We start from the raw sequence: 19,955 nt of genomic DNA, 5'->3' as shown, positions 1-19,955 counted from the left end.
TGATCCTAAAGGTCTCTTCCAATCTTGATGATTCATGGAAGTACAGAATCAATTCGGTTGGAAAGGACCTCTGAGGTTATCAAGTTCAACTTGTGACCGAACACCAACTTCTCCCTGGGCAGCCCAAAGTCTAACCACCCTTTCTGTGAGGAAATTCCTGCTAACGTGCAGCCTGACCCTCCCCTGGCACAGCCTGGTGCCGTGTCCGATATGACTCGATGGTTCCAAAGTGCAGCGCGGCGCATTCCGAGGGCAGGGAGGTGCCGGGGGATCCCCGGGCCGTGAGGGACCAGCCCGTGACCTCTGATCGCCACACTCAACATGGCGGCCGACACACCCCTCACACACCCCCAGCCCCGCCACGCTTTCCTCACTTTCCATTGGCTGGACGCGCTGTCACTCTTCAGGCTCAGCCAATCACCGCGCGCGGAGCGGCGGGTGGGCGGCGCCGCGGCCTGCGGCGGTGTGCGGGATGAGGCGGCTGTGGCCGCTGCTCTGGGCCGCGCGGGGCCCGCGCCGCCTCTCGTCGGGCGCTTCCCCGGCCATGGAGGAGCTGCTGCGCCGCTCGGTGCCGCCGCTGCCGCCCTACGAGACCAAGGAGAAGGCGCCGCCGCCCGCCGAGCTGCGCGGCGCGGAGTTCGTGCGCTTCTACCGCGCGCTGCAGCCCGGGCCGCCCCGCGCCGAGCTCCTGACCCGCCTGGCCCGCGACTTCGGCGTGGAGCACGGCCGGGTGGCCGAGGCCGCAGCCAAGGTGCTGCAGGCCCGAGAGCAGCGCAGGGAGCCCGGGGCGCTGCTGCAGGCCGAGGACCGGCTCCGCTACTACCTGAACCCCCAGTACCGAGGGCTCTTCCAGCAGCTGGGCCGCCTGGAGGGCGGGCTGCGCTTCCTCGTGGAGCTCAGGGCCGACCTGATGGAGGGGCTGGCGAGCAAGGCCGTGGATGGGCCCCATGTCAAGGTGAGGGCCGGCCTGGGCTGGGTGGCTCTGAGGGAATTTGGGGGATGTGGTTTGGGGCTTCCTGCTCGTGGTGCTGCTCGTGGAGCTGCTTTAGGCTGGGAAGCAGTGCCGGGAACCCACGTCACTGTTGGGGCTTTATGGGTTCAGGAAAGACATTGGAGTGGGTTTAGGATGGACATTGCTGGAGTGGGTTCAGGATGGACATTGGAGTGGGTTCAGGATGGACATTGGGGTGGGTTTAGAAGGACATTGGGGTCGGTTCAGTTAGGACATTGGGTGGGTTTAGGAAGGACATTGGGGTGGGTTCAGGATGGACATTGGGGTGGGTTCAGGATGGACATTGGGGTCGGTTCAGGAAGGACATTGGAGTAGGTTTAGGAAGGACATTGGGGTGGGTTCAGGAAGGACATTGGGGTGGGTTTAGGAAGGACATTGGAGTAGGTTTAGGAAGGACATTGGGGTGGGTTCAGGAAGGACATTGGGGTGGGTTCAGGATGGACATTGGGGTGGATTTAGGAAGGACATTGCAGTGGGTTCAGGGAAGGACATTGCTGGGGTGGGTTTAGGAAGGACATTGGAGTGGGTTCAGGATGGACATTGGGGAGGGTTTAGGAAGGACATTGGGGTGGGTTTAGGAAGGACATTGCTGGGGTGGGTTCAGGGGAGGGGAAGGGTCTAGGGGCCAGGTCCGATGAAGAGCGGCTGAGGGAGCTGGGAAGGGGCTCAGCCTGGAGAACAGGAGGCTCAGAGGGACCTTGTGGCTCTGCACAATTCCTGACAGGAGGGGACAGTGGGATCAGGCTGTGCTCCCAGGGAACAGGGACAGGGACAGGAGGAGAGAAAACGGCCTCAGGCTGGGCCAGGCAGGCTCAGCTTAGACATAAATAAGAATTTCTCCGTGTAAAGGGTGATTAAACATTGGAACTGACCAGAGGGGTGGTGCAGTCCCCATCTTTGGAGATATTCAAGAAACCACTGCTTGTGGCACTTGGTGCCATGGTCTGCTTGGCAGGGTGGTGATGGTCAAAGGCTGGACTCGCTGGAGTTTTCCAACAGAAATAATTCCATGGTTCTCTGGAGGGACACGAGTGTCCCCAGGCCATGGCACCTCTGGAAGGAGGTGGCCCCTGCTATGAAGCAATAGGGTGGCACTGGGAAGTGCTGGCACACAGAACACTGTTTTAAAAGTGAATTTACAGCAGAGATGGGCTTGATTATTTTTCATGTTGCTGTTTCAGTTTTTGTCCTCTCTCTCTTATGCTCTTCTCATGTGTTCTGTTCCTTCTTTTCACCACAGGACACTGATTTTCCACTGTCCTTATAAACAGTTGAATTTCTGATGAGCTTTTGCAATCCACAGAGTGAAATTTGCTGCACATCTGTTTCGTGGGTGCAGCTCTTCCTCTTGCTGTTCAGAACCCTCTCACCTGCAACATTTTACTTTTCCTGTGCCAGCATTTTCCTCTTGAGATTTGTTACATTTTGCTTGCTTACTTCACTTGGCTTATTTCAGCCCTTGAAATAAGACTCCGGTGAAAAATGGACAACATTATGATCTCAGGTGGCAAATCATCCAATGATTGCTTTTAAAACATTCTTCATCTTTCCATAGGATTTAGAAAAAGTCAGTGAAAAGTTCAAGTTGCTGGCACAAGATAATGAAAAAGAGAGCAATTTTGTCAAATTGATTTATCTATAAACCTCCTTCCATAATTAAGCAGTGGTTGGAGTGTTTTTGTAATCTTGGTCTTGTGTTGATCTACTGGAAAAATAAAAAAGCACCATCATTGTTAGAAGTTTGTCCATAAAAAAGTGTTTGGTGTTTGCCTATCAAAAGTCCTGTGCAGCCATTTCATTAGTGCAGAGTTGATTTCAATTCTAACATAAAGACAAATGTGCAACAAGAGTTTTATAACCTCTGTATATTTGTGTCTTCACTGACAAGGAAATAAACACTGTGGGAATAAAATTAAATGGATCTCCTTGATGCTGGTGGAGAATTACAGAATGCATGATGTGGCCTCCTGGGATTTTGGTTTTGCTCAAAATGTCTAAAATATTTCTCAGTCAGTCCTTAGTTTTTACTTTCTAATTTGAAAGACCTATTAAAACTGGGATTGCCCATTGCTGTGTTGTAAATATGAAATATTTTTCTATTTTCTCAGCACTATCAGCATAAAAGCAGCTCAGGCTGCTCAGATATTGGGTGATGAATGATTTCTATTTTGTGTTTGTTCAACAGATTGCAGTAAAATATCATCTTTAAGTGATTAAGTCACTTGAAAGTGCTTGAGCACAATTTACTCATTGTCCAAATGAGCAGAAATGGGGGGGAAAAAAAAGAAATAATGATTTTAATTTTAAGATGTCCAGTAAATAAACCACAAGAGCCAGGAGAGTTTTCAGCAGTGCCATTATCACTGCAGTAATTACTATTAGCAATAACAAAGCAGAAACCAGTCACCTTTAATTGGTGTCACTACTGAATCCTTTTTTGCTGCTGGGGATTTTCTTCCAGTATCTCACCAGGGATATTCTCTATGGAGATTTTGAAGGTAATTTGTGGGGAAAAAATAAAAAAAAAACAACAGAAAAAAATCCCTGAAAGCCCACCCAAAACAAACCAAACCAACCCCTCCAACACCTTCAAAAACTTGGCAATATCAGAGTGCATCTCTAAGTCCAAAATTAAAGAAATCAAGTTGAAAACTTCAAACTTTCCAAAACCATGGGAAAACTCATCTCTTGTGAGGGGTATTTTATTTAGTAGGTTGAGAGGGAAAGTGAAATAGTTCCCTCATCAGAGAAGCATTTCTTCTTAATAAAATATAATTAATTGGAGGTTTTCATAAGGGTTTTCTCATTTGTTGCCCAAGAAATAGGTACTTGGTGTGAAGATTTAAAAGGCTGTAATTTGCTGTCTCGTAGCAAGAACATGGAACAAGGAAAAAAAATTACCACAATTTATTAGACTTGGCTAGCAGAAATTGAAGTATAGCTGGTAATTTGAAATACTAATCTGAGTATGTCTTATTGCTCAAATTTAAGACTGGGATGCTGAATAATGAATGTGTTTGCTTTTCTTTTTAATGAAGTGTTGCAGATGTAATTTTTATGGCTAAAAAGGCATCTGAAATGAAAATAAGAATTTACACACCACTACATTTCCAAAATAAGAGAACCTGCCACTAAATCTGCAAAATAAGAGACCCAAACTTGAGCCTGGCCTTGTTGGAGTGCAGCTGTCCTGTGCACTGAGATATTAAACAAAATATCTTGTTTAGATGACCTGAGTTAAACACAGTTCTGGGTACTGGAAACTTTGATGTCTTTCTGCACTGAAGGTTTTGTCAGGCCAGAATCGTGGAATCCTGGAAGGGGTTGGGTTGGAAAGGACCTCAAAGCCCATCCAGTGCCAGCCCTGCCCTGGGCAGGGCCACCTCCCACTGTCCCAGGGTGCTCCAAACCCTGTCCAGCCTGGCCTGGGACATTGCAGGGACAGGAGCCCACAGCCTCTCTGGGGAAACTGTGCCAGGGCCTCCCTGTCACAGACACATTTTGTGAAAAATCCTTTCCTTAGGATCTTTCCTCCTGAGAAGCTGAGAGGCCTCAGAAATGAAATGTAACCAATGGTTATCTGCTGCTGTGGAATGCAACAGGTGCATCTGGGATTGGGCTCATGTGGTTGTTTCTAATTAATGGCCAATCACAGTCAGCTGGTCAGTCACAAGATTTCATTATCATTCCATTCTTTATTCCTTTCAAGCCTTCTGACGAAATCCTTTCTTCTGTTCTTTTAGTATAGTTTTAATATAATATATATAATAAAATAATAAATCAGCCTTCTGAAACATGGAGTCAACATTCTCATCTCTTCCCTCGTCCTGGGATCCCTGTGAACACCACCACCCTCTGAGGGAGCAATTTATTCATAATATCCCATCTGAACCTGCTCTCCTTCATCCCTGTGTCCTGTTCTCCTGGACTCAGTGCTGGTGCCAGGTCCCTTCCACTTGGAGCCATTCAAATTCCTGCACAGTGCCTTGTTGTTGTCTAAAACTTCATTATTCACAGCTGACAGGTTGTTTGACTTGTAATTCCCCATGAACAGAATTTGTTTCTCCCCAAATCATTACTGAGAGCACATGCCCTCCACCTCCTTCTTTGCTTACAGCTGCATTGCTTTTGTCCAGCTGCACCCTGCAACAGCTCTGTATGAGAACAGCCATTGGCATCCCTTGCTGAGCCTTCAGAGGAGCAGAACCCCTGACTCCAGTGCTTCCCACTGTCCATTTTCCCTGCAGGATGAGTGTCCTGAGCTCCTCCTGAGCCTGGTGCCTGCAGGAGATGCAGAGCAGAGTGCAGGAATGCTGCCATCCTGCTCTGCCTGCTGCACTGCAGCTGAACTGCAGTTCAAAATGCACCTGGATGGCAGCAGAGCCTGAAGAATCTGTTCCTTTGCCCCCAAATCTCACAACTCCAGCTCATTTTTCTAGTTTACAGTGTGCCCCTACAGAAGAAAACAAACCAAACAATCCTGGAGTGCCTGGAGACTTCCACTACACCATGGGGTATCTGACCAAAGTGATTTATGGTTATTATCTAAAAACTTCAGAGCTGTGCAGAAAGAAGGATTCACAAGGGAGGTACCTTAAAGTCAGAATAAACCAACCAATCAGAATAAATTTGTTTAGAAAAAAGGTATTGAAAAAGAATTATCATGGAGGACAGAAGTGTTCTATGCAGATGAATGGCTGTTTCTTCTGGGTTTGAATTTTTTTTTCTAGTGTGTTAAGGAATAAACCTGTCCTTTTATTTAGTCTTGGAATACTTGTAGCAGTTACTTTGGCCAGCACAAACCTGCTTTGATGTTTGTTTTTTGACAAGTGCCTCTGCAACTTAGGGTGTAATAGAAAATATTTCTGCTTTTTATGACAGTCCTGAGACTACATCTGAACTTAGGAAAAATGTTTTAGGTTTTCTGATTAGATTTATATATTTTTTCCAGTTGTTTTTCTTTAATGTAGCAAGCTACGGTACATTGGAGCTTAATTTTTATCTCTTCTATGTGCAGCAGTAGCTATTTAATAAAAGTTTGAATAGAAGATGAGGAGTTTTTGTTTTGAAGGAAATGGTTATTAAGTTGGTTTCAGGAAAGCCCAGGTTTCTGGTCAGGCTGCTGGTAAGTTGGTATCACACTGTGTCTTGTGTGCAAGGCAAATGGAAGAAAGCAGAACAAGCTCTGGAATCTCTTCTAGGGATATTCATGCTGTGCTGAGTTCAAGAATACTTGTTAAATTCAAATAAATTTAGACAGGAAATCTTTAATAATACAGGCAGCAGGAAACTGATAGGGAATATAAAAATCACTATTGCAGTGAATCACTGTTACAATGAAAGGCTTTGACATTGGAGTTGGGTTTCATCTCATACTGCTCCAAAGCTGGTTTGATTTTCCAGTTCTATTGTCTTATGCTCCTGGGTTTTATTTTTCTTGCTCAAATATTTTCATGTTTTTAGAGAAGAAAAATTCTGTCTGCATCCTGTTGAAAGATATTTCCATGGCATTGAAATCTGAGCTACTGTGAGACTGCAGCCTGTGGTCAGATCTGCTCAAAACCTTCTACCCATTGTCTGCTTTTTGTCCACAGTGTTTTTCCTGACCTTCCCTGTCCCTGCTTGCACTAGAGACAATCCCTTCAAGGATTGTCCTGATTCAGTCCTGGACTATTTTGTGGTTAATCTTCTAAAGCAGATCCATAAAGTTTCCTTTAAGCTCCCAGTGTTGTATTTGGAGTCAGTCAAGGTTATCTTCACTCCCATTTCCATGTTCCACCTTTCTCATTCAGCAGCTCACCCCATCTTTGTTCTGGTGCAGGAGATGAATGGAGTTCTCAAGAACATGCTCTCAGAATGGTTCTGCACAGGATTCCTCAACCTGGAGCGGGTCACATGGCAGTCACCTTGTGAAGTTCTCCAGAAAATTAGTGAGTAAGTGCCAAAGGCTCCTTGATCAGGAGCTGATGGAATGCTTGGGACTGCAAAGATTCCCTGTTTTCAAGACTCTGCTTTTCTGAGCTGAAGGCAAAGTATAATTATGAAATATTTGCATTAATGTGCTGAGCCCAATTTAAAAACGGAGTGAAGGAAAGAGTAAAGGGATCATTTGTGCCATGATTTGATCCTGTAGCTCTCACATTGCACTGGTAGAGTGCTGTCTTTCCTTCCAACTTCCTCAGTTACTCTTCCCACATTCCCAGAGATGCTGCAGTAGTTTTGGCTGGTGAGGTGCACAGGATCACCTGTAAAGTACATGTGAAGAGAGCACCTTGGTTTTTATACAGTGTGCTCTACAACATTGATTTCTGAATCTGTAACATTGATTTCTGAATCTGTAACAGATTTGTGAATCTACAGCTTTGATTTATGAGTCTACAACACTGATTTCTGAACTTCTGTCAAACAGTCAATGGTGAAGAAGTTGAAAATTACTACATTATGTGGTGGGCCACCTTATTGTATAAAATCTTGCAGAAAAAATAATCCCTAGAATGTTCTGAAAGTATGTTGAGTGTTGATGAGACGAAGAGAACTCGTACAAGGTGAATATTCCAAATAAAAATAATTAGTAATATTTAATTACTCTTTGAGGTAATTTGGCAAACACACCAGTGAGTGGGTGTGCAATATTCCTTTACAATCCACTTTGGCAGAGCTTGCTGACAATTTTACATTATTCACAGCCTGATTCTTGTTTTTTGATTGGAAAGTTTTGTCACTGACATCAGTGGGAAAAGCACTGATCTTGTGGGGCAGCTGACCTCTATTTTAAATGAAATAATAACAATAACAATAACAATTATAATAACAATAATGATAATAATGCTGATGATAACAATTATAATAAATGAATGATAACAGTAATTTTCTTTTTAAATTTTCTCCTTGAGTTCTGAAGCTGTGCACCCTGTCAGAAACTGGGTGGATATGAAGCGGCGAGTTGGGGCCTACAGGAGGTGCTACTTCTTCTCTCACTGTGCCATCCCAGGAGAGCCACTGATTGTCCTGCACGTGGCACTAACCAGTGACATCTCCAGCAGCATCCAGGTACAGCCCCTGAGGCATTTAGTACACAGCAAAGTGCTGACATTGCAGTGTGATTATTTAAAAATCCACAATTCCGTATGATTTCGCAATATTTGCTTTTGTTTCATCTTTTTAGAGAAGAGAGAATTAGCTCGTAAAAATTCCAGGGATAGTTTGTCTGTCTTGGGTATTATTTAAATTGAAATTTTGAGGATTTGCTCAAGAGTAAGAAGAATAAGAAAAGATAAGAAATACATAGAGAAAATGAGACTAAAATTTCAAAGTGGTTGCAATTTCTTCTGAAAACTTTAAACCATATTACAGTTTTTCTCTGCACTGGCTAATGAATAAGCAGGTCTTCCTACTTTTTATCAGATTTTTATTGTTAATGAATAAAACAGTGGGGAAAATTGTTAATGCCTTTAAAAGTTAAAAAGAAAAACCTCCCCATAATGCTGATAACAACTATTATTAACATTTTTTATTTTGAATCCTGATTTTCCCAGGCCATAGTGAAAGAAGTGCCACCTCTAGAGACAGAAGATAGAGAGAAAATCACAACAGCAATTTTCTACTCCATCAGTTTGACTCAGCAGGGCCTGCAGGGGGTGGAACTTGGGACTCACCTCATCAAAAGAGTTGTCAAGGAGCTGCAGGTGGGTGTGCCAGGGGGGCTCAGGGTCTGTTTGCCCAGCATGGTTTAGTTCCCAGTTCACAGCTCAGCCCAGGAGCTGCTGGGGCTTCCCCTGCACTTGGAACTTCCTCCCTGAGCAGCCTTTGGGAATGTGGAGAGCTGGAAAAGCCTTTCCTGGAAGGGCATTTCCTGGAAGAGCATTTCTGGAAGGGCATTTCTGGAAGGGCATTCCTGGAAGGGCATTTCCTTGAAGAGTATTTCTGGAAGGGCATTTCTGGAAGGGCATTCCTGGAAGGGCATTTCCTTGAAGAGCATTTCTGGAAGGGCATTTCTGGAAGGGCATTCCTGGAAGAGCATTTCTGGAAGGGCATTTCCTAGAAGGGCATTTCTGGAAGGGCATTTCCTAGAAGGGCATTTCTGGAAGAGCATTTCTGGAAGGGCATTTCTGAAGAGCATTTCTGGAAGGGCATTTCTGGAAGGGCATTTCTGGAAGGGCATTCCTGGAAGGGCATTTCCTTGAAGAGCATTTCTGGAAGGGCATTTCTGGAAGGGCATTTCTGGAAGGGCATTTCTGGAAGAGCATTTCTAGAAGAGCATTTCTGGAAGGGCATTTCTGGAAGAGCCTTTCCTGGAAGGGCATTTCTGGAAGGGCATTTCTGAAGAGCATTTCTGGAAGGGCATTTCTGAAGAGCATTTCTGGAAGGGCATTTCTGGAAGGGCATTTCTGGAAGGGCATTTCTGGAAGAGCATTTCTGGAAGGGCATTTCTGGAAGGGCATTTCTGGAAGAGCATTTCTGGAAGGGCATTTCCTAGAAGGGCATTTCTGGAAGAGCATTTCCTAGAAGGGCATTTCTGGAAGGGCATTTCTGGAAGGGCATTTCTAGAAGGGCATTTCCTAGAAGAGCATTTCTGGAAGAGCCTTTCCGGAAGAGCATTTCCTGGAAGGGCATTTCTGGAAGGGCATTTCTGGAAGGGCATTTCTGGAAGGGCATTTCTAGAAGGGCATTTCTGGAAGGGCATTTCTGGAAGGGCATTTTCTGGAAGGGCATTTCTGGAAGGGCATTTCTGGAAGGGCATTTCTGGAAGGGCATTTCTAGAAGGGCATTTCTGGAAGGGCATTTCTGGAAGGGCATTTCCTAGAAGGGCATTTCTGGAAGGGCATTTCTGGAAGAGCATTTCCTAGAAGGGCATTTCTAGAAGGGCATTTCTAGAAGGGCATTTCTGGAAGGGCATTTCTGGAAGGGCATTTTCTGGAAGGGCATTTCTGAAAGGGCATTTCTGGAAGGGCATTTCTGGAAGGGCATTTCCTAGAAGGGCATTTCTGGAAGGGCATTTCCTGCTCTTGCTTGATGTCTGCCAGATGTAGATCCTGTTCCACAGCTGACATGGTCCGTGTGAATTCCTTGTGTGGTTCCTGAAGTTAAATGAGAACATTCCTGTTGGAGGTGGCTTTGACAGAGCTGTGTTCTGCTCTGATACAATTCAGTTGCCTCTCAGTTGAGTGGGAAGAGCCTGATCAAGATATTCTCTCTTCAAAGTACTTGACAGTGCCTTTTCTAAAATCTTACAGCTTCTCCAGGAGCAGAAACACTTCCTATTTATTAATGAGTTCATTGCTTTGTTTGTTATATTGAATTGCCCCTGGTTATTTATGCAGTGTGCATGCATGCCCTGAATACATCTACTGAGAAAAATAAAAAGGAGAGAGATTTCTTTTCCCCTGGTATGTCTTGCAATATAGTAAAGAAAATGTCTTAAAAGTCTAAAGAATCATTTACTCTCTGCCAGTCAGTTCTGTTAATGTAGATAATATCATTGCAGGCTGAGGGATTATTGTTAATAGCTTTAGTACTTGGGGAACCTTCTTCCAAGCAACTGGAGAAAGGAATGAAAATTCATGTACAGAGTGGTGTGAGAGATTCAATCACATTCCCGCACTAAGCACATTATTTTATTTAATAGTCTTTACTACTTAAATTGCTGACAAATCTACTACTTGAAAGTAATGATCACCACTTGTGTTTATATTCATTGTTTCACATCTGGATTAGTAACCATGTCTGGAAAACAGCCTGTGATTTAGAACTTCAGTTCTACTTACAAAAATATCTTAAAATTTGATGCTCCAAACTTCTACTGCCAGAAAGTGATAGATTATTTAATTGCTGATTCATAGCTGCCCTGAAGTTTTTGGGTTTTTTTTAAATTTTTTTAATGTCTATTTTGGCTGAATTTTGTTGCATCTTGCTTTTGGAATGTTTTTTAGATTAATTGTTGAAAATGCAGTAGTCCAGGTATAATTAGGCCATGCCATCTGTCTGATCTTGACTGAGGGGAAATTGGAATAAATTCATGCAGTTATCTGCTTTCACATCTGAAAAATAATGTCTGGATAATTGAGTTGCTCTCATAAAATAACCCTATTGACATTGTATCTGTCCATCACTAATTGCTTGCAACACCAGCAAAATTTTGAGTTCTAAAGGCAAACAGACACATCATGCTTAGATAACCTAATGCAGGATTTAAAATTCAGTGTGTCCAACAGAAGAGTGTGGTTTGTATTTCTACTTCTGGCAAAGTTTTTACATTTCAGTGTTTGAAACCCAGCCCCTCTTCAGTGTTTATCAAAGGAAACCCTTTGCTGAGATGCCTTGAAATACATTTTAATCATAAAATTAATCCTCAGTCTTAAATAACTTGAAAACTTGAGTGCTTTCCATGCAATGCCAAAGGTGGAGCTCTTCCTCCCTACTCCAATTTCCTACAGTGCTTAAAGGTGTTGTGAAAAATGTTCTGGTAGGAAATTGTGTGATAAATTGGACATGGACTGAGGAGTTTGTGTGTAGTCTGTGTGCACAGATTAAAGGTACAACAACCTCTGTGCATTGCCCTGCACCATTCCTGCTTGGAAGGGAACCACCCTAGGGCTAAAGAAAAGAGAAAGGATAATCCAGGAATATTTATCCATTGGGAATGTGGCTCTCTGATAGTTTTTTCTTCACTGGTTGATGTTCATATTTTTCTCTCTCCTATTGTTCACACTCCTCCATGCTTTCTCCACCTTCATTCCAAAGACTTGTCCTCGAGTTTGTCTTGAATAGTGCAAGAACCATCTCCCACTGCCCGTTTTGCATCTGTGCAGTGAATTTCAATCATTTTCCTGTTGTTCCCACAATGGTTTGATGCTCTTCTGCAAGGCCTCCTCATTCAGCTTCAGCTGCAAACATTGTGCCTCCCATCCCATGGGACCTCACCCCTCAGAGGACAGAAGCCCTCTGTATTTCAGCTTCAAAATACTTCCAGTGTGGAATTTCTACAAAGTCAGGGTTGTTCAGGCCAAAGGCAGGCCATGCAGTGAGTAAATACTCTTGGCAGCCTGTTTTGCCTGGCTCCCAAAATCCTGGAAGTCCTTTTTCCTGTGGATTAATTGCACACATGTGCTCTCTTTCTCTCTGCTCAGGTGCAGCAAAGGACTTGCCAAGGTTGTCTCTATTCAGGTTGGACATAATTCTTGGGAGCAGAATTACACTTCAGGAGGGACAAATGGTGCACAGGAGTGCTGAGTGGACTTGGTGACAGCAGCTGAAACAATCCAGCCTCAGCAAAAAAGTCCTGGGTCAAAAATTACATCTCATTAAGCCAGTGTCCAGCAGCCTGTGTAAAAATAGATGGGTGAGGTCTCTGCTAGGAAGAGGATTCTTTATATCACCTTTGCATGGCTTTGCAATAAACAAATCTTTTTTTTCAAGTGCTGCTTAATCACCAAGTGTTCCAGGTTACAGAAGTTGAGACTCTCTTTAATTTAACTGGTAATAAAATGCATTGGGAAGAGGAGACCATTTGAAAGGGTTGAAGATTCTGTTTTTCATTTTATTTAAATTGATGATTGAGACACTTTTATAACTTGCCATTTGAGCTACTTTTTGTGGACATCTGTTTGATCTGCACAATTCTGTTTCAGTTGTGCTGTCCCAAGGTGCTGCAAGCTCTTAAAACTTCTTTTATCCTCCAGTAAAAATCCTTTACCTGACTTCTACCTTAGTGTAATCTGCTCTGACACTTCTACTTGTAAGTGCCACTGTAACCTCCAGACTGAAATCCCAGCTGCCATGCTTCATGAGGAAAACTCCAAATTGGGCCTGTCATGAATGTGTATCATTAGGTCAGGAAAAGACATGTACAAAGTTAGGAGTGTGCTGAGAACCCCTCTGCATCAAAGCCTTCACCTGACAGGATTTCAAAAAACTCTACTGAAACCTTGATCTAAAATAGAAAATGATGTCTATAAATCCAGTTACTACCATACTCCTTAATAACTCATGAATACACAATTAAAATCGAATTTAATTTTTTAGAAATCTTGCTGATTTGCCTGAATTGGTCACTGCTAAACATGAGCATGTGTGGGGCAGCACTTGTCACCTTCAAAGGATGCCAAGCACTGATTCCCTCCTGAAAGCATTCCTTGAAAATGGGTTTTTACTGGGATTGTTGGGAAAACTGGTGGGGATTTCAGACCCCAGTGCTGAGCACTGTTAGTTTGAGGCACTGTGTACAAATGGGTGGCTGCTGCTTTTGGCTCTCACTAATTTCAGCAGATGGAGGATGGATGAAGCTGAGGCACAAAATGGGGTCCTCATTTCCCCTGTGTGCACAGTTTGCAGCTGGAATCCTTAACCTTTCCCTGGACATTGAGATTTGGCGTTTGCCCCAGGAATGGTTCTGTGTAATTGGGGTAGGGGGGATATTCTGGAGATCAGAATTGGAGCTGGTGTCACCTACAAGGAGCATCCTGGGAGGAGCTGTGCTGCTCTCAGGAGCAGGTTATTTGGTTTTTGGCAGTTTCTTGAGGAAAGTTTGCTACACAGATAATACAGAAGGGGTTTGTGTACAGGCTTCTGTTGTTTCTGAGCATATCCTGTTGGGATTATTTTGGGATGAATTCATTAGGCCACTGATACCACTTTGATCCCAGTTGTCCCTGTACAAATCTGGGCATAGGCTGTGTAGGCATTCTGTGCAGTCTCTTGTTTATATTAATGTATATAAAGCAGGGAGCAGGCAACAAAAATGATCTCTTGTATTTCTGAAATTGAAGCTTGTGTTGTTCCCAGAAATGAATTGGATTTTGAAACTATTTCAGACAACTACATAAAAGCAAACAAACCCCAAATGGAGTGCAGGCAGATCATTTGTAGCAAGCTGATAGGTGCTGCTGAACGAGGAGGTGGATGGATTTCTCATTAGCCAGACATTTAATTCCCAATGTGTTTAGAGGCACTCTGAGCAGTCTGGGGCTCTGCAGAAGGTACATCATGGCAATTCAGTCAGCAGATGACAGACACAGATAACTGTGCTGAAGCCTTTGAGAAAACTCCTTAGGATTTTATAGCCTGTGGCATTTGAGGGAGAAAACTGATAGCTGCTGTGTGACTCAATAGAATGCTCAACAACTGGGGGCAGATTTTAGCTTTCTGCTTGGGCTGTTGATAATTGCTACCTTAATTTGATCTAGGTGACCTGGGGAGATGATAATTTCCAAAACAGGCTTTGATTTCATTGATGAAAAATGTGACCTTGGACTGCAGCTTTCTGAGTGCAAGACAGTTTCAGATGAGATAGGGATAATGGGGGAAATCTGTGCTCTTCTGCAAGGAAAGGAAAAAGAAAACAACAACAAAAAGCAACAATCAAACACAGAAATCTACCCCAAACCAAAACTAGCAGCTGTTTCTTAATGGTGTGTGAGTTTCTGACAGGAAAGTAAACATTAATGGATCTCCACCAATAGCCTTAGAATCCAGCACATCAATTTAGCAAAACATAAATATGCCCACTCCAGTGCATTTATTTATTTTTCCATGAGAAATGGGTGCCTCAGATAAGCTTCTGAATAAAGCTTTTATCAGATATCTAGTAGTTGGTACTGTCACTTCAAAATGGGGTCACTTCCCCGTGTCTTATCTGTCCTGAGAAGTAAAAGCACACAATTTCCCATTTGGTGTTTTTAATAGAGAACGAGCTACCAACCTGTGAAGTGTTTGGGGTGTCTGGGTGAGAGGTCACAGCAGGAAGAGGGGATGAGCAAGGAGCAGCCAGTGTCTCAGGAATCCCTGTCATTGTTTCATTGGGAACTTGGCAGTGCTTGTTATTAGCCCACAGAGAGGGGAGGAAATAATTCACTGTCCCTTTTGTCATGGTGGGTGGTGCACGGGTGCCCTCGGGCTCTGCAGGCTGATGAGGAGATTGGGATTGGTACCCCATGAAAGGATTAGAGTACTCAGCTCCTGAGGGAGAGCCCTGGCAGCTCTGTTCAGGAGCAAACAGAAGTGGGAGGGATGGCTGTAAAGGAACTTTTTAATTTGATGAAATGCACATGCAAGGAAAGCTGATGGTTGGATTTCACAGATGGTGTTAAGGACATCAGCCTCGGAATTACTCCTAAAAATAAAATACATTTTAAAATACATCATGTCTTTTAGTGGAAACTTGAAAAAAGGTTCTACTTCTTTCCTAGAATTGCACTGTCTTTGTGTGGCAGTTGCAGCAGTTGTGAGCATGACCCAGTCAGGATCTCCTGGGAGCTCTGATGACAAAAATGCCGTTTTGTTCAATAAGATACAGAAAGGAGTGGTTTTAGGAAATAATTTGATTGGTTTTCTCTATCTGCTTCTCTAAGGAGATGAAATGAGGTGTTCCTTTGATAAGATGTAACTTGATCAGCTTTTCTTTGTCCCTGCCTGGTCCCAAAAGACTTCTTAGGCTGCTGTATGTAATTACCAAAGATACAGGGCAGGTGACCCAGTTGTGTCCCCAGGCTGCAGGGCTGGCCGTGTGTCCCCGTGCTGGAAGGCACAGGGCAGCAGGGCCAGCTTTGGGACGCTGCTGTGGGCAGGGAAAAGGTTTTGGGAATCCAGAGATGGATCCCTGCCCCTGCAGCCTCCCGGACAGGCTGCAGGTGGCAGCTGTGGAGCTCAGCAGCAGCGAGGAGCTGCAGCTCCCACAACCTGGCAGCACCAGCTGAGCCCTGATGGCTTTTTAATGGGTACCTCGGTAATCCTCGAGGTAGAAAAAGCGCCATTTGTAGTCATTTAAAGACAATTTTCTGCTGACATTAAGATGCTTCTGTAATGTTGATGAATGTCTTGGTTCTTACCATTTCTTCTGTTGGAACAGTAATTAAACCAACACGGGGGTGGTTTCAGCTCAGCTCTGTCTTCCCTCTGTTCCTTGGCTCCCCACTCCTCCAGGAGGGTTGCCTGATCCATTTTGGGGTCATTCCAAGTGACACTGACTTTATGCTTCTCACTGGTGAGCCCCAAAGCTAACACAGTTGTCCTTATGTGTGTTTTGTTTCACGTGATTTCATAGTTAGCAAGGATTAATCAGAAATTAGCAGGAGTAGAGAGGAAATTTTATATTTATATAAAATTTATTTATATTTAAATATATTTATATATATTTATATAGTTAAAACTAGTGTTATACTTGCAATAAAAAATATTCACACACTTTGTATTTCTTGCTGGTTTAGGGAATATCATTAAAGGTAGCTGGCCTTTATAAAGAATTTCATTCAAAACTTCAGGAAATAACTTCTTTCCATAAAAATCTAAATATAATACCTCTTGATTTTACAATAGACTAAAATAATAAACTGCCCTTGATTTTTAAAAAAAGTTATTTATGAAAAATAAATAGTATTTAAATGGTTCTCCAAACTTGCATGTCTATTTAAAAAATGCTCTCTTCAGAATCACTTCTTTATGGCCTGTGATTTTATGTTTATTTCTGCCTGTAAAAGGATAACAGCAGAACCCAGTGGTGTTAAGTACTGCAAAAGTGCTTTTATGAGATGGTGTGTGAGGAATGGATTCAGGCAGTGTTAAAATTTTCTGTGTGCTCCCAGTGCCTTCTCATCACTAACCTGTTACTGCCAGGGGGATTTTTTCTCACCTTTTGTGTCCATATGTATCAGTTCCTTCTCAGATTCCCTGGTTTTCACTTGCCAAAAAGCCAAGGCCATCAGCTGCCCTTTGACTCAAACTTCTCTGTGTCAGTCATGACCAAACCCATGATTTATTTGTTCTCTCCTTTTGTCTGCAGAAAGAACTTCCTCAGATAGAAGCTTTTTCCACACTTTCACCTATCCCAGGATTCACAAAATGGCTCGTTGGTCTCCTCTCCTCCCAGACAAAAGACCAGGGAAGGAATGAACTTTTTACAGAATCTGAGTGGCAGGAAATCTCTGAGCTCACAGGAGACCCCACCAGTAACACACTAAAGAAACTGCTGAACACCAACGAGTGGGTGAGGTCAGAAAAGCTGGTGCAGGTGCTGCAGTCGCCCCTGATGAGGCTCTGTGCCTGGTACCTGTATGGGGAGAAGCACAGGGGCTATGCCCTCAACCCCGTGGCCAATTTCCACCTGCAGAACGGCTCGGTGCTCTGGAGGATCAACTGGATGGGGGACAGCAGCCCCAGGGGCCTGGGGGCCTCCTGTGGCATGATGGTCAACTACAGGTATTTCCTGGAGGACACAGCCTCCAACAGTGCCCTCTACCTGGCCTCCAAGCAGGTCAGGGCCTCCGAGCAGGTGCTGGCCTTGGTGGCCCAGTTCCAGCAGAACAGCAAGCTCTAGGGGGACATCATCATCATCATCATCATCATCATCAACATCATCATCATCATCATCAATCATCATCATCATCAACATCATCATCAACATCAACATCGCAGTGAGTGGTGCTGACTGCAAAGAGCTGTGCTCACCTGCACTGTCTTACTGCAGTCACAAAGTGCTCAGGGTTACCTGGGTTAGCAGGTTGTGCTCACAAGGTGTGCTCCACCTGCTTGAATCACCTGTGGTGTGTATTCATGGAGAGTAAAATCATCTTCATCAGGTACAGCCCGGGGGTGACTCAAAAAAAAAAATACCTGAGCCAACAATATTCTGTTGGTAATTTATTATATCAGCTGTGTTTGAAAGGAGCTGCACTTCTCTGTCAAAATGCTGCTATAGATTGTTCAGAACCAAAGTACCTGGAGTAAAGGTCAATTTGGGGTCAAACATATTATCAAAACAGCAATCTACTGTTTAAAAAGTTTATTTCTACAATACCTGTCTTTTGCACCCTCAGAAAAATCTCATGTAAAACATCCTGGTATTTTCCTGTTTAAATCTAAAACTCACTGAATCTTTGCTTTGCTGGAGCGTGGAAGAGCCTTGCACTAATGTTGAAAAATCAGGATCTCAGTACAGCAGGTATGTTAGGTTAGATTTGCATGTTTTGGCTGCTACAATTTAATGAGCAATAAGGAAGTGTTCAGATAGGAGAGAACAAGCCAGACTGTTACTTGGGAATCAGGTGAGGAGTCTCTAAATATGTATATTATATGTTGGCTCTGGTAACGTTTTAAGTTGATAAAGAGCTTTTTTAATAACGAGGTAGGTGTGATTTATAAGCCAATAAAACAAACTTTCTCAATAAATCATGGTTTGTTGATGTGGTTTCAGCATCTCCCCCCTTCACTTAGTGACCCTCCTTGACAGCAGTTTCACCACACAGTGAACACTCAGGACACTCCTGGTTTTAACAGTGGGCAGGGCTTGGCTCCATTCTCTTGGGCTTTCTATTCTTTCTCAACTGACTTAGAATTCAGGTTTGAAGGTGGAATTGAGCTGCTTGTATAAACATATACCAGCCATTCTTGGCTGGCAGGAATAGAGCAAGAGAACCCTCTCCTTGTTAAACTCTTCAGGTTTGAGGGAGCCAGGTCACTTACTTCAAGTGCAAGAGTTGTGAAAATGCAATGGGTTTGAAAGATGGTTTTATTTTGAAGCAGGAGGAGCTATGAGGGCAATTAAATCTGCATCCTCCTGGCCATAGTTCAAAAAGAGCTAATGCTTCTGCTGTATTGCAGATGGAAATACAACATAATCCCATATTCTTAACAGCTGGACTCGAAGGATAATGAGTTTTTTCCACTTGGAGCCTCAGACAATTGTATGAGAATTGGTTCAGTGACATGAAATGATAGCAGCATATGAGGGAGGAAAAGCAAAGCTGCTAATGCTTCACTAACACTGCAGCTCTTTCCCAGACCTGCCTGCCTACATCTCACACAGCTCAGGGGAAGAGAGGGCTTCTCTCTGGTTTTATTCCTACCAACCTTCCAAATCAGGATGGATGCTGGCATTTGGGCATGGCAAAGAAATTCCCACCTGCACCCTGTGGTTGCAGTGTCACCCTCGAGCTAAGAATGACACAAGGACAGAGGAGAGACTCAATTGCAAGAGGAGAAAAAGAGTTTTTATTGCAAAGGATTCTTTGGTTTATACAGATTGATACAACATATTCTACTAGATTGGCTAGTTAATAAAAAACATTTTCACACACTGTCCTTGAGAAGAACAGGAAAACAAAGTGGAAAAATGCTACCTGTAGATTGTTTATACTTACAAGTTATCACATTCCTACAACTCCTAAAATTCCCACAAGCTGCTGTGAGAAACAATTGCCATTTCTCTCTCCCTGATCCACTTGCAGGACTGGTTCCTCAGCTGCTGACCCATGTGCTCACAACCAGGCCATGTCACAACCAGCTCTGTCCCTGTCCCCTCGAGCACCCACCTTTCTCTGGGTGTTGAATGAACTCACCCCTGCATCATCCAGCTCAATCTGCTGTTGTGATGGGGCTGAGGAGATTGCAAAGCTGCAGCAGCTTCCTCCTGGAGCTCCTGTGGATGGGTACATTTGTTAGGTGCCATCTGCTCTCCATCAGAAGCTCAGCACCTGCAGAGCTGTTTCCTTTCCAGCAGTTGTGCTGGTTGTGCTGGTTGGTTGGGCTGTGCTTTCTGAGGTCACATCATCTTTTCCATTGATGGCTTAGCAGTGTGAGGCCACAGCTCCTGCAGGGAGCTCTGTGTCACAGCACAGCACCCAGGGCACTGCAGAGGGATCCTTTGGAGATGGAGGTGGGACAGGCTGCCCATAAAAGCCATCAGCTGTTAAGTGCTATTAGTTTTCTTGCACTGGCCATCGATTTTTGTCTTTCTGTTGGATTTTCCAGCTTGCTACTGAAGAGAGATTTTAGCATGAAAGATGCTGAGGAGAAAAAAAATTAAATATTCACCATCTGTGCTACTTACCAGGACAATAAGTGTCCCTGGAGAGGAGTGTGCTCTGTCCCAGGGAGTCTTCACAGCACTGAAAGAACAGAGACACCCAGTTCCTTTCTGTCCCTGTCACTGAGTGCCACTGCAGTGCCACTCCTG

The 19,955-nt window shown here is 43.9% G+C and overlaps 1 protein-coding gene across 1 annotated transcript; it reads left to right on the top strand.

Annotated features, from left to right (window-relative positions):
• Positions 1-469: 469 nt before the first annotated feature.
• MLYCD (malonyl-CoA decarboxylase) lies at positions 470-18,169 on the top strand. Its single transcript, XM_066557337.1, has 5 exons — positions 470-955; positions 6,834-6,946; positions 7,906-8,062; positions 8,548-8,697; positions 16,785-18,169. Exons 1-5 carry the CDS (start codon positions 473-475, stop codon positions 17,316-17,318), a joined length of 1,437 nt encoding a protein of 478 aa, XP_066413434.1. The 5' UTR covers positions 470-472; the 3' UTR covers positions 17,319-18,169.
• Positions 18,170-19,955: the final 1,786 nt, after the last annotated feature.

This window comes from Molothrus aeneus, chromosome 11, assembly GCF_037042795.1.
Source record: "Molothrus aeneus isolate 106 chromosome 11, BPBGC_Maene_1.0, whole genome shotgun sequence".
In the NCBI taxonomy this organism is placed as follows: domain Eukaryota; kingdom Metazoa; phylum Chordata; class Aves; order Passeriformes; family Icteridae; genus Molothrus; species Molothrus aeneus.
Note: the sequence above shows the minus strand (reverse complement) of the source record. Positions and strands in the feature narration are given on the sequence as shown.

What these genes read in the sequence shown, in the direction of transcription:
- MLYCD (XM_066557337.1), top strand. Translation starts at nt 473, where the DNA reads ATGAGGCGGCTGTGGCCGCTGCTCTGGGCCGCGCGGGGCCCGCGCCGC. An exon ending in TGGATGGGCCCCATGTCAAG is followed by an intron (nt 956 to 6,833) that starts GTGAGGGCCGGC and finishes GTTCTGGTGCAG; the next exon opens with GAGATGAATGGAGTTCTCAA. An exon ending in ACATCTCCAGCAGCATCCAG is followed by an intron (nt 8,063 to 8,547) that starts GTACAGCCCCTG and finishes TGATTTTCCCAG; the next exon opens with GCCATAGTGAAAGAAGTGCC.